This window comes from Clupea harengus, chromosome 21 (genome assembly GCF_900700415.2).
Source record: "Clupea harengus chromosome 21, Ch_v2.0.2, whole genome shotgun sequence".
NCBI classification, from domain to species: Eukaryota; Metazoa; Chordata; class Actinopteri; order Clupeiformes; family Clupeidae; genus Clupea; species Clupea harengus.
Window position 1 is genome coordinate 13,627,121 of NC_045172.1, and position 22,207 is coordinate 13,649,327.

The 22,207-nt window shown below is 42.5% G+C and overlaps 2 protein-coding genes and 1 pseudogene across 6 annotated transcripts in view; all 3 read left to right on the forward strand.

Annotated features, from left to right (window-relative positions):
• Positions 1-487: 487 nt before the first annotated feature.
• LOC105911688 lies at positions 488-5,649 on the forward strand (annotated as a pseudogene).
• Positions 5,650-6,042: 393 nt separating this feature from the next.
• On the forward strand, positions 6,043-13,974 carry LOC105911689 (tripartite motif-containing protein 16-like). Its single transcript, XM_012840520.3, has 6 exons — positions 6,043-6,893; positions 11,242-11,337; positions 11,608-11,841; positions 11,938-12,094; positions 12,748-12,807; positions 13,107-13,974. Exons 1-6 carry the CDS (start codon positions 6,138-6,140, stop codon positions 13,628-13,630), a joined length of 1,827 nt encoding a protein of 608 aa, XP_012695974.2. The 5' UTR covers positions 6,043-6,137; the 3' UTR covers positions 13,631-13,974.
• A 4,892-nt stretch (positions 13,975-18,866) lies between these two features.
• Positions 18,867-22,207, forward strand: part of ppp1r9alb (protein phosphatase 1 regulatory subunit 9A-like B) — a 27,060-nt gene continuing 23,719 nt past the window's right edge. For 2 of the 5 annotated variants that reach the window (XM_031558388.2, XM_031558393.2), the window contains exons 1-2: positions 18,867-20,729; positions 21,052-22,207. The exon at positions 21,052-22,207 is cut by the window's right edge and continues 955 nt beyond it. In XM_031558388.2, the coding sequence (XP_031414248.1) occupies positions 21,222-22,207 (986 nt within the window). In that variant the 5' untranslated portion in view covers positions 18,867-20,729; positions 21,052-21,221. Of the gene's footprint in view, positions 20,730-21,035 lie in introns of all 5 variants that reach the window. The other 3 variants (XM_031558390.2, XM_031558391.2, XM_031558389.2) reach the window with 2 other exon arrangements.

Here is a 22,207-nt window from a genome sequence, read left to right on the forward strand (position 1 = left end):
GTCGGAATAAACAGAGTCTTTCGCTAAGCCACCTTCCCGAGTCTCTTGCTCTCTACATGCTAACTTGAATCAAGAAAATAACTTTGGCGTTTCATCAAGGATTCGCCAAGAACAGCATACGCTTTCAATACTGAAACCCCTAGCTCCATGATAGCCGTGTGTGTGGATCACAGGACAGGAACTCTACAATGTCTCTGACACAATGACCCTCCCTCCCTCTAGCCTGGAACCTGCTGCCTCAGTACGAATTCACTTTAAACAATTATAGGGGGATTGGGGGGGGGGGTCATGTTATAAGACAATGGCTGACGTAGTTAGACGTTTCATTCTATGTCGTATTGCACTGTGCCAGCACATTTCAAAGTTATGAATGTTATGTAAATTCATTGCCTATGTAAATTCATTGCCTATGATTCAACTGTCTCAAGGAAAGTTCCAGTTTAACTAGTTTAACCAGTTCCAGTTCAATTTCTCCTCCCAACACTTCCTCAGAAACGAAACTTCGCCCCATTAGCAGCTGTCTTAGTGAGGTAGAGTCTGTGCGGCATAAGCTAAGGAAAATGGCTGAAGCTTTTGAGAAAGACCAAGATCCATTTCGCTGTTCGGCGTGTCTGGACCCACTAAGAAATCCAGTCACTATTCCATGTGGACACAGTTACTGTATGAGCTGCATTAGTGGCTGCTGGGATCAGGAAGATGTGACCTCTGCTCTGAGAGAAAACTCAAGGCTGTCAAATCCTGTTTGGTGTGCTTGATTTCTCTTTGTCAAACGCACGTCGAGCCTCACTACAACATCCCTGCCTTAAAGAAGCACAAGCTGGTTCCAGCCTCCACAGATCTCCAGCAGAAGATCTGCTCTCAGCATGACAGGCTGATTGAGGTTTTTTGTTGCACTGATCAAAAGTGTATCTGCATGTTGTGCACCATGGATGAGCACAAAGGCCACGACACAGTTTCAGCTGCAGCAGAACGGAAGGAGAGAGAGGTGAGGTCTCAACTGCATGAGTCTGAAAGAATTATTAAAGGTACAGTGTGTAGGATCTAGGGGGATCTATTAGCAGTATTCATAATTATGCTTTTATTAGTGTATAATCAAATACAAATTGCGTTTTTCGTTAGCTTAGAATGAGCCCTTCATATCTACATTGGAGTGGGACGCCATGTTGTACCGCCTTGTTTATACAGTAGCCCAGAATGGACAACACTGGCTCTAGAGAGGACCTTCAGTGCTTTTAGGTAGCAGCTTGAATTCAGTTGGAAGACAGAGAGGGAAGAAGAGGAATCAGTGGTTGCTGATGCTGGATAACCATTTTGTGTTTTGAGAAGTTTGAGGACTCACAATTTTGACAAATGGAGGATCATAATTATTATTTAGCACAAGAAAAAGCAAAGAAGCTTGAATCCTCATCAAAGAAGTGAACATTTTAAATCGGGACAGGTGACGGCAGAAAACAAGGATAAACATAGGTGTGGCCTTTCTCAGATGGAAATCGCTGATAGCAAATGTTTTCAGAGTGAGGCAGAAGTTGCCTGTTTTCTGTTGGACAGGTAATTTAGCCTACCAATCTAAATGTAATTTGTTGTTTGATAGTTTTAGCTAGAATATGGTCTACAAAAGTGTGCTTTGGAGCTCATGTCAGCCAACAACTAACACACTCAAACTTCACAAGTTACAGTCCATGGAAGCCATAACTTCAGTTTTACAGACTAAATAGCTAAATACAATTTCTAAATATCTCCATCAGTCACCTCATCACTTGATATATTATGGCTACTCCATGCGGTCGTAGATGATGACATCATTTTGGAAGTGGCTACTGGCACCTGACGGACACCGTACATTCTCCTACACGCTTGGAAAGAAAGGGGTGAGGGAGGGGAGGGGCTAGATGCCACTAAATCCTACACACCTCACCTTTAAGTCATACTGGCATCTGATAGAAAGAGCTTCATGATGTAACTCAGATATACTGTAACTCAGACATAAGATCACAGATAAAAAAGGACAGTCATAAAAAATAATGATGGCTGGGAATAGACTTTTAAGGGGGTTTAGGCTGAATTATTTCAGATACTTAAGTGGTACAGGATAGCTTGTTCAAAACAATATTCCCAAGTACCCTGAAATTACCCATGCCACATAAAGTATAGATGTTGTGATTACCCATTATACAATTTGGCCTTGGAAAACAATTTGACCTACCACGCCACCTTTAACATGATAAGTGATAATGAGGTTAGAGGTTGATTTGATGAATTCAAATAAATACAATAGAAACAGTTGGGGAGGACAAAGGAGGAATTCCTGCAGAGAATCCAGGAGAGAGAGAAGGAGCTGCAGGAGTTAAGGGAGGCTGTGGCATCTTATAAGGTGAGTAATCATTTACACTTTTTACTGCTACAGTACATCAATGGGGACAAGTGACATTTGCAGTCACACTGAGTCACCCTGTGAGGCGGCAGTAAGAGCTGCCAGTGGGCACAACTACTATTGGTCTAACTGGTCTGGTCTAACTGGTCTGGTCTATTCTATTCTATTCTATTCTTCTGTGCAAATCAAGAGCTATCCTGTTGTAGCTATGAGTGTGCATCTTTACAGGGATCCTTCACACTGTCTTTCTCCCTCTCCCTCTCCCTGTCCCTCTCCCTCTCTCTCTCTCTCTCTCTCTCTCTCTCTCTCTCTCTCTCAAAGTAGCTTTATTGTCAATTACTTTGCATGTCAACACCCTTTGCATGCCCTCCCTCTCTCCCTCCCTTTCTCTCTCTCTCCCTGGGCAGCACTCTGCAGAGGAAGTAGAAGAGCACAGTTATGGGATCTTCACTGAGCTGCTGCAGTCCATTGAGAGAAGGCGCTCTGAAGTGAAAGAGCAGATCAGAGCTCAGCAGAAGGCAGCAGTGAAAGAAGCTGAAGACATTTTGGAGAAACTGGAGCAGGAGATCGCTGAGCTGAGGAGAGGAGATGCTCAACTAGAGGAACTACGGACCACGTCCATTTCATCCAGGTAGCTTCATGGATGCAACACAGGCAGATGTTTCCCTCTTCTAGCCACCATGTTATTGTTTATAGGTGATTGTTATTTAAATGTTCCTCTCTTTGTAGAGTTTCCAGTCCCTTTAGTCCTTTGTATCCAAGACTTCACCTGGCATCACTCTCAGTACACATCTGCCCTTTGAGGACCTGAAGGAATATCTCTCTGCTTTGAAAAATAAAGTGGAAGAACTCTGCAAGCAGGACATGATCAAGATATCTGGAGAGGGTAAATGAAAAGCTGAGGACATCTTGTTAGAGGGTTATGTTATTTTTTCTACTCAACGAATTAAAACGGATAAGTCAAACGAAATGGCAAAAAATGGTGGGGAATTCAGGAGCAGAAATGTATTGAAGACTGTGTCTCTGTGTTTGAGTTGTTACTGTGGAATATGTGCTCTAACTGTCTTATCAACAAGCCCAGCTCTGTGATGGCACAGTCAAGGTCAAGGGTTATTGCCTCAGAGACCTAAAAAGACTCACACACAACATATAATGTAACATTTTAATTTACATTAATTAGTTTAATTTACATTAAAGGTGCCATCACCAAGAGATATGTGATCACACATATATCCAGAGTGTAGCCTTTCCCCTTACCCGAACAGTCGTATTTTCTTAATGTTTTACTCCCTTCCCTCTTAAGCAAGCATACCCATATATTCGTTTTTCTTCTATTTAACAGTTTTTGGTAATCATAGGGTAGTCATTTAACAGTTAGTGACTTAAATAAATCATCTATACAATTACTGAAATCCTTCAATATGTTTATTCATATGTATAAGGCTTGGATTGCTTGTCTGACAGATTCAAGTCTGAACTGTTTCCCTTCTCTCCATTCAACCTAACACCGCTATCTGTCTCTATAGTGACAATATCAGAGATCATCTTGTCCCAGGAGCCACAAACCAGAGAGGAGTTCTTAAAGTGTAAGTAGCAAATAGCCAAAATAACCACTGCTATGGTTTGTATTGATATGTTTGTGACCAATCAAAATGGGCCAGAGGTCCTTATGTGTGATTATGGATAAGATGAGGAGACAGAGAGTGAGTAAAAGGGGACAGTGAAGGTGTTTTAGAGGACGTGTCCAAATTGGGTTTGACTGTGGATGTTGTATGGAGAGAGGAAACAACTATGACCAAATCTTTAATGTATGCACATTGCAGCAGTTACAAGTGTGTGACCTTGTGTGTGACCTTGGGTGTGTGTCACCTTCAGTGTGCTTTTCTTTGTACTCACACCAGATTCCTGTCAGCTGACACTGGATCCAAACACGGCACACAGATCCCTCTCACTGTCTGAGGGGAACAGAAAGGCAACACATGGAGAGGAGCAGCCATATCCAGATCATCCAGACAGATTTGAATCTGAAGTTCAGGTGTTGTGTGAACAGGGGTTTTGTGGACGCTTTTACTGGGAGGTCGAACTGAGTCTGGAGAACGATACTGCAGTCGAAATTGCTGTTGCATACAAAGGAAAATAACTGGGGAAAATGAAATTTCGTTTGGATTGGGAGATGATAAGTCATGGTGTTTGCGCTGTAATACAGAGGAATGTATTTTCTACCACAATGGCAAGGGAACTTCTATCACCACCACTACCATGTCAAGAATAGGAGTGTATGTGGATCACAGGGCAGGAACTCTGTCCTTCTACAATGTCTCTGACACAATGACCCTCATACACATAGAACAGACAAAATTCACTGAACCACTCTATCCTGGGTTCTATGTGAATGATGGCGCATCTGTAAACATTTGTTCAGAATAATCATTAGGTCTCATTATCAATTCAAAACAGCATCACATAAAGGAAATGGATAGAGAAATGAAACAAGCACCTAATAGAGAAAGATATAAGACTGGGGTAACTTTTAGAGAGACCCGTCCATATCTTGGCCCTCCTGAGAGATTTCATGGATATCTGGTGGAAAAGAGATTGTGTGGGTGCTGCAAAGGGGAGGCGGAGTAGAATCATGAAAGCACCTGTGGGATTGGGACAGCTACAGCATTTAGATATCCTAGTCTTAAATCATCTGATGCTGGTGTGTATAGATTTGAATAGCGTGACAAGTCATGATTTGTATGCTATAATCTTAAATGGCCTTTTCTGAAAGAGGAATGTATGGACTGCAACCACCCCCAGCTCCAGAATAGGTGTGGACTAGCAGCACAGGACCTCTGCCCATGGGCTCAGTACTCAGGGAGGACACCCACTGATTTTAAGTGAATCTGTACAGGAAGTTGGTTTGGATAAAAGCTAAAAGAGTCAATGTAACTTCCAACCCAGCTCCCATACCCAGCTTTGATGTGAATCACTGAATCACCAAGTGCTCTGTTTTGGTGTTGCCTTGTCTTACTGCTGCCTGTGTTTCTATCGATCAAATTACCATAGGCAACAGTTTGAGCAGGTTTCTGTCTCTGCCTTGGAATGGCTGCGGTCCTTTTGAAAAGTCTTCCCTTTCGGTAAATCAGTTATCTTTTTCTGACCAATGATTATATGCAGTTAACTTAAAATATTTTAATTTGAACCTTTTTCATGTACGCAGACAACACAGAAATAAAATGAATGAAACAACACCACAAAGTGCAAACAAACTTGTCTTGGTGTCCTCATGAGTTGGAATGTCATTCATGTGTGCAAAGTTGTCCGCAATATCATACTAATTACAAAAGCATATACTGTGTGTACTGTATATACCTATGGAATGTGATGTGTATAGAACTATACGGGCAGCTTCAGATTTTCATGACTAGTAACACAGTCTCTAGAAACAACTAGTTAAACATTGGGATGGGCCATTCAATGCAATGGAACTTTTTGCAACATTCTGAGGAGTCGGCGGGGTGGATGAAATCGATTGGCGGACCGGATCTGGTCCGTGGGCCGGGAGTTTGAGACCCCTGCTCTCAAGGGTTAATCCTCTGCTGTCCACCCGGCCGCTGAAAGCCCTCCTCCTGCAAGCACTGCAGATTCCTTTCACTTTCAATTTCTCCTCCCCTCAGAACATTGCACTGATTTAACACACGTACACATGCTGGATTGTAAGGCCTGCATAAAACCATGAAATGAAGGATAGTGAGAGCGAGAGAGCTGGATTGTGTATATCATGACATGTCACAATCCTCCCTGTCCTGCCTTTCACATTTCCCCCCTAACTCTACCAGGAGGCTCCTCCCCCCGTCTCTGGCTCAGCAGCACTTCCTTAGAAACGAAACTTAGCCACATTAGCAGCTGTATGCTTGAAGTAGCGTCTGTGCGCCATAAACTGAGGAAAATGGCTGAAGCTTTTGAGAAAGACCAAGATCCATTTCGCTGTTCGGTGTGTCTGGACCCATTAAGGGATCCAGTCACTATTCCATGTGGACACAGTTACTGTATGAGCTGCATTCGTGGCTGCTGGGATCAGGAAGATCAGAAGGGTGACTACAGCTGTCCGCAGTGCAGAGAGAGATTCAGCCCAAGGCCTGCTCTGAGGAAAAGTACCATGTTAGCTGAGCTGATGGACAAAATGAAGACGACTGGGATCCAGGCTGCTCCTTCTGCACCCTGCTATGCTGGACCAGGAGACGTGGAGTGTGACCTCTGCTCTGAGAGAAAACTCAAGGCTGTCAAATCCTGTTTGGTGTGTCTGATATCTCTCTGTCAAACGCACGTCAAGCCTCACTACAACATCCCTGCCTTAAAGAATCACAAGCTGGTCCCAGCCTTCACAGACTTACAGCAGAAGATCTGCTCTCAGCATAACAAGCTGATTGAGGTTTTTTGTTGCACTGATCAAAAGTGTATCTGCATGTTGTGCACAATGGATGAGCACAAAGGCCACGACACAGTTTCAGCTGCAGCAGAACGGAAGGAGAGAGAGGTGAGATCTCAACTGCATGAGTCTGAAAGAATTATTAAAGGTGCAGTGTGTAGGATTTAGGGGGATGTATTAGCAGCAGGCCTTCAGCACTTTAGGGTTGAAGTAGCAGCTTGAATTCAATGGCGACCGGTTGGAAGACAGAGAGGAAAGAAGAGGAATCAGTGGTTGCTGGTGCTGTGTAACCATTTTGTGTTGTGAGAAATTTGAGAACTCAAATTTTGACAAATGGAGGACCTTACTTATTATTTAGCATGGGAAAAAACAGAGGAGAGTTAATCTTCATCAAAGAAGCTAAAATTCGGGACAGGCGACAGCAGAAAACAAGGATACACATTGGTGTGGCCTTTACCAGATGGAAGTCGCTGATAACAAATGTTTTCAGAGTGAGGCAGAAGTTGCCAGTTTTCTGTTGGACAGGTAATTTAGCCTACCAATCTAAATGTAATTTGTTGTTCCGTAGTTTAAGCTAGAATATGGGCATAGTTACCAACACAAGTAACCCTTTTTTCTGTGTTGATGTTGGGAAATATCTAATTGGTACCAGGATTTTAATTTCCATTTATGCGCCAAAACTAGAATTTATCTTGGCTTTTTGTACCCAAAAGACCCAGTGACATTACTGAGATCAGCCCACGGCTGCTGAAAATGATTACCAATAAAAGTGGGACATTAAACAAAAAAGCTTTGTCAGCTGTAGGATATTTTTTATATGCAGAGGTTTTCTTGGAATGTCTGCAGAAAGAACAGAACGTACAGCTGGAATATACCACACACACCATAGACAAGATTTATTACAAGTCCAGGGGCCCCTCTTCGGCCTGTAAGAAACATAGCCTACACAAAGAGGGTATGCACCATGGGCATAACCACTGATGCAATATTAAGATAAGATCATTCTGATTGGGTTTGGCATTCAGCCATACAGAACACACCACGATGGAAACCATGAATATTAGGCCTTTATAAAGGGCCTACAGCGTGTTCATAGGCAGAGATTATCCTGGGACCTCTCTTTGTTGTTACGTTAATGATAACAATAAATACTACTTCCAGATTTCTACAACCAGTCTCCGGTCTTCTTGTTAAGAAAAAGATAAAGAGTAATTAGCCACAACACAGCCAACAACTAACATAGTCATTTTACATACTAAATAGCTAAATCCAATATCTAAATATCTCTCTAAAGTGACCATCACTTGATATATTATGGCTACTCCATGCGGTCATAGATAACATCATTTTGGAAGTAGTCAGGTGGCTTAGCAACGCGATCGTGACAAGAGTGATAAAAGCATGAAATTTGGCACACAATTAGCTTATATCCTACTAAAAGATATTAGAAACGGTGCCCAAGTGAAACTGCTCCTTTTTTCGTTTTAATGAGATATTAAGTTTTGACCTAAATCAAGATATGCGTTACCTGTGGTCCGATTTTCAAAACGGTTATTTTGCCTAGAAATGCTTACCAAATAAGTAATAAAGCAGTTATTTATGCATGTTTGTGTTTTCTTGTTTGTTTTTGATATCCACTAGTTTAAACAAATGTCCCTTTAAGTAGCAACACAGACAAAAAGTGTGCCCGTGCGCGCGCTCATCCAAGATGGCGGGAAAGACTTAATTCTGCTATATCTGTTAGGTAAAACCGTTATTTTACCACCATTTAAAACCATATTTGCATTTGTATCTTTTATATGTATACGTAAGTACTGTAATATTTTATTAAAGATTTGCTTCAACATCATTAAAATAGCCCCAACAAAGGCGCATTACAGTACCAGTAGGCTACCGCAGAAAAACGGTAAAATTGGCGCAGATTGAGCGTGTCTTTTCGCACATCAAAACTGATCATATGAGGAATGTGCTGTTAAAAATTGCTCTACGATTTGCTCTCTGGACAATCACATTAACACATTGGCCTGCATCTCAACTTTTCTTGAACACATTTGCAACGTGAGCAGCGCTGTTTGCAGGTGCAGGTAATCAGCTCTCAGCATACAGTATAGACACTTTGGGGATAGTCATCCAAACCTAATGCTAACATTGCTGTGAAGTGGTGTTATTTTGCAGGCTGGACCGGAAACTGAACTTGTGCTTATTGCAACTGCAGAGGCCGTTACATAGCTCTCTGGTTATCCTTGGTGCTCTGTTCCACACGGCAGAGCTAGTGGGGGCCTATTTTCGCCAGGCACACTTTCTGTTGTAAACTGAAAGATGCTGATTCTCGAACCTCATTCTCGAACATTTTGTTAAGTGTCTTTAATATCTTCAACCTAAGAAAAGATCTCCACCGGATCCATGAACGCCTGGAAAAGTGTTCTTAAACGGCCAAAGTGTGCACTGATTCTTAAATTGAACGACGTTCTCGTTTTCTTTATTTATTTATTTATCACGAAGCCTCGTATAATCATGACTATAAATGTGAAACGTAATTGTTAATGATACAAATATTCTCGTATTTATTATTATTATAATTATTGATGCCTCTAGAATTCATGTGAACGCACTCATCAACGATGTATCACAAATTCAGCCCTTAAGAACATGGGCGCACTCCAATCTGGCCTTGTAGCGCTCGCAAAGAGACGTCTCTAGCCAGTATTCTATCTCAATGATACGATCATAGGAAACAGAAATGCCCATTTGGTATATCTTTTCTATCAATGTCTTACTTCTAGTGGAGCTATGCATATTTAGCCCAACATATAGTGGTAGGGGTGGCTCACGAGATGCTGAAATGCGAGTTTGGCCAGTTTTGGCCAAACATGCCTGGCTTTCAGACTTCTCTTGATCCTCTATGTTGAGACCATAAAGAATGATAGAAACGAGAGACTTTAAGCTTGACGGTTAATATTTTAAATGGCAGTCCATTGGAAAGCACCCAGAAAAAAGAAATCCTTTGTGTGAAAAAATGTCTTTCCTTAGCCTACAATTGTTGCAGCCCTCGCTAGAATTTCGGCGTCTTCTGAAAAGTTGTGTTGTTTAAAAGCATCCTTCAATAGCCTGCTTATTGCATCCCGGAAATCTAAAACGGTGTTTCTTCCATCAGTTTGTTCTTAAAGAGTCTCTTTGTAATGTTCTAGCAAGACATTGATTAACCTCCAATATCTTCAAGCCTCTTGATGTACAACGACAGCTCAGAAAGTTTAAACATATGAGTTCCTTTTTTAATAGCTACATTCTTCTATGTACTCGATAAGCTCGACAAATGCTATTGACTTGTTCATTTTTCATCATCACATTTGTCAATTTATAACAGCACATTCCTCATATGATCAGTTTTGATGTAGGAAAAGACGAAAAGACACGCTCAATCTGCGCCAATTTTACCGTTTTTCTGCGGTAGCCTACTGGTACTGTAATGCGCCTTTGTTGGGGCTATTTTAATGATGTTGAAGCAAATCTTTAATAAAATATTACAGTACTTACGTATACATATAAAAGATACAAATGCAAATATGGTTTTAAATGGTGGTAAAATAACGGTTTTACCTAACAGATATAGCAGAATTAAGTCTTTCCCGCCATCTTGGATGAGCGCGCGCACGGGCACAAGTCTTTTTGTCTGTGTTGCTACTTAAAGGGACATTTGTTTAAACTAGTGGATATCAAAAACAAACAAGAAAACACAAACATGCATAAATAACTGCTTTATTACTTATTTGGTAAGCATTTCTAGGCAAAATAACCGTTTTGAAAATCGGACCACAGGTAGGCTAACGCATATCTTGATTTAGGTCAAAACTTAATATCTCATTAAAACGAAAAAAGGAGCAGTTTCACTTGGGCACCCCTTCTAATATCTTTTAGTAGGATATAAGCTAATTGTGTGCCAAATTTCATGCTTTTAACACTCTTGTCACGATCGAACCTAAATTTTGCGTTAAGCCACCTGACTAAAGTAGCTAGTGGCACCTGACGGACACCGTACATTCTCCTACACGCTTGGAGAGAAAGGGGTGAAGGAGGGGAGGGGCTAGATGCCACTAAATCCTACACACTGCACCTTTAAGTCATACTGGCATCTGATAGAAAGAGCTTCATGATGTAACTCAGATATACTGTAACTCAGACATAAGATCACAGAGAAAAAAAAGATGATGGCTGAGAATAGGCTTCTAAGGGTGTTTAGACTGAATTATTTCAGATACTTAAGTGTACAGGATAGCTCCATGTTCAAAACTATATTCTCAAGTACCTTGAAATTACCCATGCCACATGAAGAATAGATGTTATGATTACCCATTATACAATTTGGCCTTGGATAAATATTTGACTTACCACGCCACCTTTCACATAATAAGTGATAATGAAGTAAGGTTGATTTGATGAATTCAAATAAATACAATAGAAACAGCTGGGGAGGACAAAGGAGGAATTCCTGCAGAGAATCCAGGAGAGAGAGACGGAGCTGCGAGAGTTGAGGGAGGCTGTGGCTTCTTATAAGGTGAGTAATCCTTTACACTTTTTACTGCCACAGTACATCAATGGGGACAAGTGACATTTGTCACTCACACTGAGTCGTCCTGTGAGGCGGCAGTAAGAGCTGCCAGTGGGCACCACTAGTTTAGTCTATTCTATTCTATTGTGAAAATCAAGCGCTATCCAGTTGTAGCTATGAGTGGGCACCTTCACAGGGATCCTTATCTCTATCTCTCTCCCTCTCTCTCTCCCTCTCCCTCTCTCTCTCTCTCTTTCTCCCTCTCTCCCTGGGCAGCACTCTGCACAGGAGGTAGAAGAGCACAGTTATAGGATCTTCACTGAGCTGCTGCAGTCCATTGAGAGAAGACGCTCTGAAGTGAAAGAGCAGATCAGAGCTCAGCAGAAGGCAGCACTGAAAGAAGCTGAAGACATTTTGGAGAAACTGGAGCAGGAGATCGCTGAGCTGAGGAGAAGAAATGCTCAACTAGAGGAACTCTCGTGTGAGGAGGACCCCGTCCATTTCATCCAGGTAGCTTCATGGATTCAACACTGGCAGAGGTTCCCCTCATCTACCCACCATGTTATTGTCTATAGGGGATTTATTTTTATTTTCTTCTCTTTGTAGAGTTTCCAGGCCCTCCAGCCCTTTGTATCCAAGACTTCACCTGGCATCACTCTCAATACACAACTGCCCTTTGAGGACCTGACGGAATCTCTCTCTGCTTTGAAAAATAAAGTGGAAGAACTCTGCAAGCAGGACATGATGAAGATATCTGGAGAGGGTAAATGAAAAGCAGAGGACATCTTGTTAGAGGGTTATGTTATTTTTCTACTTAACGGATTATAACAGATAAGTCAAATGAAAAGGCAAAAAAAGATTGAAACAATGGTGGGGAATTCAGGAGCAGAAATGTATTGAAGACTGTGTCACTGTGTTGTTACTGTGGAGTATGTGCTCTGACTGTCTTATCAACAAGCCCAGCTCTGTGATGGCACAGTCAAGGTCCAGGGTTATTGCCTCAAACGCCTAAAAAGACTCACACACGTCATATAATGTAACATTTTAATTTAAATTAAATTGTTTAATTTACATTAAAGGTACTATCACCAAGAGATATGTGATCACACATAGATCCAGAGAGTAGCCTCTCCTATTAATCTGAAGATTCTTATCTTCTTCATGTCTTACTCCGTTCCCTCTCAAGCAGGCATACCCACATATGAGTTTTTCTTCTATTTAACAGTTATTGGTTATCATAGGGTAGTCATTTAACAGTAAGTGACTTAAATGAACCCTTTATACAGTTACTGGAATCCTTCAATATGTTTATTCATATGTATAAGGCTTGGATTGCTTGCCTGACCGATTCAATTCTGAACTGTTTCATTCCCTTCTCTCCTTCATTCAACCTAACACCACTATCTGTCTCTATAGTGACAACGACAGAGATCATCTTAACCCAGGAGCCACAAACCAGAGAGGAGTTCTTAAAGTGTAAGTAGCAAATATCCCCAAAAAAACACTGGTATGGTTTGTATTGATATGTTTGTGACCAATCAAAATGGGCCAGAGGTCCTTATGTGTGATTATGGATAAGATGAGGAGACAGAGAGAGTGAAAAAGGGGACAGTGAAGGTGTTTTAGAGGACGTGTCCAAATTGGGTTTGACTGTGGATGTTGTATAGGGAGAGGAAACAACTATGACCCTATCTTGAATGTTACAAGTGTGTGACCTTGTGTGTGACCTTGGGTGTGTGTCACCTTCAGTGTGCTTTTCTTTGTTCTCACACCAGATTCCTGTCAGCTGACACTGGATCCAAACACGGCACACAGATCTCTCTCACTGTCTGAGGGGAACAGGAAGGTAACAGTTGGAAAGAAGCAGCCATATCCAGATCATCCAGACAGATTTAAAAAATATCATCAGGTGTTGTGTGAACAGGGGTTTTGTGGACGCTTTTACTGGGAGGTCGAGATGAGTCTGGAGAACAATACTGCGGTCGAAATTGCTGTCGCATACAAAGGCATAACTGGGGAGAATGAAAGTGAGTTTGGAATGGGAAATGATGAGTCATGGTGTTTGGGCTGTAATACAGTGAAATGTGCTTTCTACCACAATGACGATGAAACTTTTATCTCCATCACTCCCATGTCAAGAATAGGGGTGTATGTGGATCACAGGGCAGGAACTCTGTCCTTCTACAATGTCTCTGACACAATGACCCTCCTACACAAAGAACAGAAAACATTCACTGCACCACTCTATCCTGGGTTCTCGGTGGATGATGGCGCATCTGTAAAAATGTGTTCAGAATAAACATTTTGTCCAGTTATAAATTTAAAACAACATCACAAAAAGTAAATGGATAGAAAAATTAAACAAGCACTACACAGAGAAAGACATAAGACTGGGGTAACTTTAAGACAGACCCATAGCCCTCCTGAGAGATTTCATGGATATCTGGTGGAAAAGAGATTGTGTGGGTGCTGCAACTGGGAGGCTGAGTAGAGTCATGAAAGCACCTGTCGGATTGGGACAGCTACAGCATACAGATATCCTAGTCTTCAATCAATCAATCAATCAATCAATCAATCAATTTGTTTATTTGATCAAGAGGGACAGTGTACATTCATGAACATTGAAATGTAAATGCACCCAATTATAGCCAAAAGGCTAGTTTCCATTGGCAGTCCCCCTGCCAGAGTGAAAAAGGCTATACAACCTAAAAAAGGCATTAACGTATATCAAACATAACATTGACAATAAATAAAAAAAATAAGATACAATAAAATAAAATTTTGATTCTCTAATGTTCTGAGGGAGATGTTTTTTAAAGGAATATCACAGTCTCCTCTTGCTGCCCCTCGAGTAGCACTGGTTGCTGCTGTTCTAAACTTCACTAGGCTGCATAGTGGTGGGGGGGCCAGGTTAAACCGGATTTTGAACATTAAACAGCAGTTCTTAAATGTGATCAGGTTGTCCCAACTTAAAAGTCTGTACTTATGGAGGACTGAACAGTGATGGTGTGATTTAGGTTTTTTGTCAAGTTTTTTGAGAGCCTGTTTGTAAAGAGACATGACTGGTTTAAGGGTAGTGGAGTTGGCAGTAGACCAGGTGGGTAAGCAGTAGTTAATGTGAGATCAAATCAGCGAGGACATGTACATTTTAGCATTCTTGTTTGACATGTGATTTCTAAGATGCCTAAAGTTGGCCAAGGTGAATTTTAAATTTTTGCATATTTTTTTAACATGTTTTTTTAAAAGTAAGTTGATTATCAATCAAGATACCAAGATATTTGTATTCCTTCACAATCTTGATTCTTTGATCAGAAATAAACACATCGGGTTCAGTGTGAGACTTGCTGGTTTTAGAAAAAAAAATAGCAACGGTTTTGGAATTGTTGAGCTGAAGACAACATTTGTTTAACCAGTCAGACACATCAACCATGACCTTTGTAAGCCTAGCGGCGACCTCTTGTCTTAAATCATCTGCTGCTGGTGTGTATAGATTGGAATAGCGTGACAAGTCATGATTAGTTTGCCATAATCCTACAAATGGCCTTTTCTGAAAGAGGAATGTATCTATGGACTGCCACCACCCCCCGCTCCAGAATAGGTGTGGACTAGCAGCACAGGACCTCTGCCCATGGGCCGAGTACTCAGGGAGGACACCTACACCTACACCTACAGGATGTTGGTTTGGATAAAAGCTAAAAGAGTCAATGTAACTTCCAACCCAGCTCCAATACCCAGCTTTGATCTGACTCACTGAATCACCAAGTGCTCTGTTTTGGTGTTGCCTTGTCTTACTGCTGCCTGTGTTTCTATCGCTCAAATTACTGTAGGCAACAGTTTGAGCAGGTTTCTGTCTCTGCCTTGGAATGGCTGTGGTCCTTTTGAAACGTATTCCCATTCAGTGAATCAGTTATCTTTTTCTGACCTAAGATTATATGCAGTTAAATAAAAATCTTTCGATTTGAACCTTATTCATGTATGCAGATAACACAGAAATAAAATGAATGAAACAACACCACAAAGTGCAAACAAACTTGTCTTGGTGTCCTCATGAGTTGGAATGTCATTCATGTGTGCAAAGTTGTCAGCAATATCATACTAAGTGCAAAAGCATTACATACTATGTGATGTGATGTATATATACCTATGGAATGTCTATAAAACTATACTGCCAACTTCAGAATTCTTCAGGACTGTAGAGACAATTAGGTGGAGGGGATACAATGACCTTGACCAGGCCTGATAGGGTCCCCTGCATATTTCACTCCAGACGTTGCCTAACACTGAATAACCAGCAGGTGTCAGTGTTGGACCTAAAGAGTTCAGTCAACACTGAAGGTGACTCTCCTGAGTGTGCTGACATGAGCTGAGTGTTTAGTGAATGCAGATCTCATCACACGGACAGCTTTAAGGCTTAAGGCTCCACTGGTCAACAAACTGGTCACAATTTCAATTGAGTCATTATATACTGTTACAAAGACATGTACCTGTATAGAATAGCATAGAGGAAACATTTGGCTTACTTCATTGTTTGTACTTGGTACACACTGAAATATGTTAAGGCTGCATTAGCTAGTCTTTGCCTCATGTTCATAATATGTGCATAAGTAGTATTTTTCCGGCCTTAAATCATAGAACGCCCTTTTGCAGCAAACTTAAGTTACTAAACTTGCTTTGGGATGGGCTGAGGACGAAGAGTAACTTTAGGGTTGGTTGAAACTGCAGAGGATAATTCACATCCACTTTGTCACAGTGAAAGCATAATTCACACCCGCCAAAATTCCACACTAGATTCCACTGTCACTGCAGATTTACAGTGAAGCTAGAATGCCATTGGTGCTACATCGTCATGGCGATTGTTGCTACAAGAGCCTAAATCAAGGCCTTTGTAAAAGGACGCAGCTACAACGAGAGTTTTAGAGCAGGGGTGAGCGACTTGATGGGGGAGTAGGTAGTTGTGTTGTTTCTAAGAGCAAAGGCAATGCACTCACCACTGGACTCATGAATCCAGTCACCGTGGGTGTGGGGTAACACATGGGAGTCTGTGTGTGGCTTAGATCGCGAAATCAGACGCTCTTCCAAGTGTCCAGAGGACTGGGTACTTATTGGGAGTCATGAGAAATGAGACTCTCCTTCACTAGGTGGACACAATTACAGGCCACTACACGCTAAAAGAGAGGAACATACACATTCCATCACACACACACATGCACTCACATGCATGCATGGGAGAGAGGTCAGTCCCATGATAATTTGACTCACAAGTATGGCCTCTGTCGATCTCTGTTATTTTTTTTAAAACCTGTCAGGTATGTCACACACATACTACATACACAAAATACACCTTTCAAGCATTATGCTCGTTTCAGTAATTAATCACCTTAAACTAAATCAAAATTGACCACATTCCATCACTATGTAGTCTCCATGTTCTGCTGGGCATTTTGTGCCAGGACCATTGTATATAGGCCACACAGTTCACCATCCTGCATCTTCCATGCTTAAAGCAGCAAAACTAGCAAGCTAACTACCTAAAAGTTATGCAAAAACCTTGCAAACACCATCAACAGACTAGTTGGCACTGATATAAGCTCGCCAACACACTAACTGGTGTCTTTTGGCTGGCAATATCATGCTGTGAAAGCTTTTCTTCCATTTTTGCAGGGTGTTCCAGCCTGGAACATAGAACTACATAGTGCATATCCTGAATCGCTAGTGGGAAAGACATAAGTGTTCATCTGTCTATTACATGACCATATGCTATCAAAACGAATTTGATGATGGTACCAAAACTAGTTGCCTATAAAACCACACCTCAAAAAGTGTCAAATTGTTGCATAGTGTTGCTTTAAGTTCTGTTTCACATTACCAGTAGTGGATTTGTCATTCAAACATAATGCACATTCATTTTGAACAATTTGTGATAAGCAACGTACTGTATTTTTAACAGTATACAGAATGACTATTACTGGGTGAAGTGTTCATGCTGTCCAAAAGCAGGAGAAGCCCATCTCTAAAAATAATCTCCGTGAGTGGGAGCTACTCCGATACCTAATGAAGACGACCAATGTTAGAGGAGTTCTCACGATGAAATATGCATAATGGCAACCTCCCCAGGGAACGTGAGAAGCTGCTAAAGTCCTAAATATGGAGAAAGGGGGCCGGCCATCTGTCGGTGGTGCCGTTTGCCAGCATGAGTTTACAGCTCAGAGGCAATGTTTACACAACGCTCCTCACAGAGTCGCCCAAAAACCAGCCGTAAAGGGCAAGCGTAAGGTGTTCTGAGGGGATGGTGCAGACTAATACTGATGTATTGATGATGCAGATTGACAGCCGAATCAACCAATAGCCATTAGTCGATAAATGCCTGCTATTACATGTGGGACTTTCAATGCTTGCAGAAATATGAAACTAATTATTGTTGTATAACACCAGGCAAACTCAGTGCTATCTATACACAGAACAAACTGATGCCTAGAGCCTCTGCTACTGAACATCCTTCCTGAATGGGGGTCTCTTATAGAGCAATAGCCAACAGTTCAGACGCTAATGGAAGGGAAGTGAGGGATGATAGAAAAACTGTCCAGATAGAACAAAAGACTATTATTTGAAGTGAACCCCTCTGCTGTTGTTTATTTGTGTCTCTTTCTACTAATATAAGACATATGAAACAGGACCATGTGGTGACAGCAAATCCTCAGTCATCACACTGACATCTCATGGACACTGATGTTGTTTGATGGTGGTATGACTATTGAGTAGATGTTCAAAGAAGACCACCTAGCGCACACTAATGTCTGCCCAAGAGACTCCTCGTGCCATTTCTGTGTGCCGTCTCTGTCTTGTGTGAGCAAAATCTGCTTAAAGAGGTCACGTTCACACCCCTTGAGAAGACGAGGCAACTCAGTCAGCTGACACTACATTCGCACAGCGCACACGCTTTAAAACTGTTCCCGGGTCAGTGCTGTGTGCAGTAAAGTCATCACCTGGGCCCTCCAGACTCCTCAACAGACGTCAGCCTAGCCTTCGGATGGCCTTATTAAGCTCCCTTACAGAGGTAGAGAACAATGCACTTTTTCATCACATATAGTCTCTTTCTCACGCTCTCTCTATCTCTCTCTCCCCCCCCCCCCCCCTCCTCTCTCTTTATCTCTCTACTTTTTCAGTCTCTTTGATTGGGAGATATTTTTATAAATCTAGGTCCTGGGGCCACCTGGGGAAATGGTTCCATATTCAGGGCAGGAAAAATTCTCAGGCCGATCTGAAGGACGCCAGCAAATGCCTGGTGCTTCTTCCTAGATCCACTGGCAGCGGGGAAAAGCTCCAGCCAACACCAGGAAAAAACCTCAGGGATAACCCCCAGGTACCCCTCATGACTGGGAAAGGCCTGGCTGCACAGCAAGAGTGAAGCACAAGTTTGGAGATTTCGTATGACACTTGGAGCCCAGTGTCACCTTCACACACCAATCCTAGACCTGAGCCTGGACCACAGCTAGGTGAGTTGGAACTCTGATTCAGACAATATTCACTATTAACATACAGTATGTGTGTGTATCTGGTGGGTGTCATGTCACCTATTTATAAAAACCAATGCATAAGTTTGAACAGGGCTCTTTTGGCATTGAGAAAGTATGTGCTGGTAAGAATAGAGTGGGTGGCTGTTTTTTTTTTTTTGTGGGTAGGGAGACTTTGTCACCCAGTATCTCTCCCTGATGGATCCTTCAGTGAAGATGCACATGCCATTTGTCCCCCCACCCCACCCACCAAGGCCTCTGTTTACCCAAGATGCCACCGTATATGTGGGAGTTTGCGTTTTAAAGTGACAATGCTCGCCTCACATTGCTGATTGAGACACTGTTAAGGGGATTAGAAAATGTAATCCACTCTCAATATGTGCCGCCTATAAAATACCATCTGCCAGCTCCTCGCACTCCGCGATATCTTGCAAACAGTTAGTCACCCACCGAAAGCGAGACGACGAGGTCTTTGAAACTTTAAACTTCAATTCACGCACTTTCCAACACAAGCTAGGACACAACAACTAGAGGGAACCGCGTATCACTCTACGTATTAAGTAAAGGCAGTAAATGTATAGAAGGACCTACCATATGGGGTATGTTAGTTAATTACTGTATACCATTTTTACATCTCAGGAGGACAGCCTTTAAATATGCCAGTGGGTAGTAAGGCGGAAGCCACGCTATCTTGCTGCCTTTCTGATTATGAACAGCAGATCACTAACCCCGAACACCCTGCCCCATGGATTGTTTAATTAAAGGAGATTAGATGATATAGCCAACTCATGGACAATTCTTAGGTAACAGTATCCTGTAACTCGCTGCGTATGCTAATCTGTTTGTATTCGACCATGTGCATACTTGATAGAAACGTCTTAATGGACCATTTTAAATGTTTTAGGACAAGAGAGACATGCACCAGAGATAACACCGCAGCGTGTGCAATTTCTGACAAGTCGTGCTCGGTTGCCAGGTTATTGTACAGCTGCTTCCTTGTAAGTGCAGAGAGGCCCTGAGCTGATGACCTACTTGTTTGTGTTGAGGATGAAAGGGAAGGATATGACACTCTTGGTCCTCACTAAAGCATAGGACAGAGGAGAGAGGAGCAAATGCAACTTTGTCTCTGAGTTGTGTGCTTTCGAGATATCGTTCACTTGGGTGCCATAACAGGGAACATATTATCTGGAGGGCTACAGTTTGATAAGGGCTCACAACTCAATTTTACAGGGGAAATAATCACGCCGTGAGGATAGCCATTTGTCCAACATTGAATTAGGGGGATCCGTTTGTCTACTCGTCTCAGCTCGTTAGTGGAGAGGGAAGGTCTCTAAAGAAAAGGCGTTTTTGTTTTTTGCAGAAAAAACCCCATAAAACCCATATTTTTCTACATGAGTTAGCAAAACTGCTATGTAACCCCGGGCAGCTAGTATATTCACATCTTTCTCGAATCTGGGCAACTCATTGTGGCCTGAACGATTTTGTTTACTCAGACAGTAACAGCTGAGGAGATACTTTGCTAACCAGTGGCCAGTGAACAGTCATTTCTACACTAATTGACTTGCCAGGAGGATCTCTGGCAGTGGGTGGCTGGAGTGAGCGAAGTGAAGCCTCACTTTCTTTTCCCACGAGTTTACAAGAACTTCCCTATCTAATGCCAGCACAACCCTTGCCTTTTGCGCGCTCCCTTGTCAGCGAGACGTGCCTGGTACAGAGACCAGAGCGCGCAGCAGGCGCAAAGGTCTGTAACTGTATGGAGAGGGAGTAGCGAAACAGATGTCGAGTGGATAGCAGCGGTAAAGGAGTGACAACTTTGTGGGTGTGCAGTATGGATCGAGGTAGACTGTTTACCCGGGCGCCAAAGTGTTTTAGAGCATAAAGTAAAAGGTAAGCAAACATATGTTACTTTGCACATCAAAACTGTAACATACGCATAGTTCACACATATTACAACTGGTAACGTTAACAACTGAACACGACGCTTCGTGTCGCACAGTATCTCACAGTAAGGAAATTGTCATGTCTCGTTTCGATGTTAAAATGTAGCTACGCCGGCACTAATTTAAACGTTCGCTTAACTCTTATTTTGTGTCATAATGTTTTTTTTAAACGTACGCTACAGCAACATTAATCTTTTTGTAAAGAGTGGAAATTATTTATATTCAAGAATAGGCTCCTCTCCGTTTATTGTAGTCTGTTTTATCTGTAGGTTATGACAGTGACCAATCATAACACTCCTTCCGAAGTTTGAGTGAGGACGGCGCATGGAAAGCAGGCGAACATTCCCAATCAGCTCCGCGGCTTCTTGAGATACAACTTTAATCACTTTTTTTCATCAACACAACATTATTATTTTATTCAAATACTATCCCTGTGAAAATGATCAAGGGTGACGGCAAAGGCGAACGATCGCTGAGGAGCGCCTCCCCACACAGAAACGCGTACAAGACGGATTTTCACACCATCAAGTGCTCCTTTGATGGAGCCAAATCCCAAGCCAACGGGGCCAGCGACCCCAGTACAGAGTCGAGGGGCAGGCCGACAGGCACCCGAGGAAGCAAGATTAAAAACAACATTTTTCTTCAGATGGACGGCCAGCACGACGCCGGTGCAGCTCTGACTAAAACCGATTTGCCCAGGCACCTGTGCCACGCAAGAAGACCTCTCAGTAGCAGCTCTCTTAAGGGTAGCGTGAGCAGCATCACTAGTCAAGAATCTGCCGCCTCGGATAAAGCCTCTTTGAGCGAGGAGGCGGATGTTGACAAAGCAACACTGGCAGATAAGTTCTCTGTCACCCGCAAGCTTTTTGAGACGGGTCGGAAGGAACAAGGACCTACAGAGAGACCTGCCATCCCGGCAAAAGTCATCACCCGTTTGTCTGTGGACAGTAATACATCGGAGGAGGGGAGGACAGTGCGGAGACTAACAAGCTCCAGTGAGAAAACATCAACCGCTAGAGCTTGGGAGGATGAAGGAAGGAGGAGAGAGGAGAAGGAGAGAGAGAAAGAGAAGAGTGAAAGTGACACACCCACCCACAAGTCCAGCGGGGCCACGAACGCTGGACCCATGTCAAGGCGACTGGAGAGCTTCATGTTGGACAGCGACAGCGACGACTCCAACCACAAGGCTGACATCTCTGCAGATGGGAGCCGATCAAGACTATCGCCTACGTCTAATGGCCACCACCAGCCGTCCTCCGTCAGCTATTCAATGAAAACCAGACCTGTGAGTGCTGACTCACCCAGCACACCAGATCTCTCTCAGCTTCTCCCTGCAGTGAATGGGAACAGCAAAACAGCGTCTTACATTCATGACTCTGAAGCACAGCCCCCCGACAACCATAAGAGTTTTCAGTCGACTTCTTC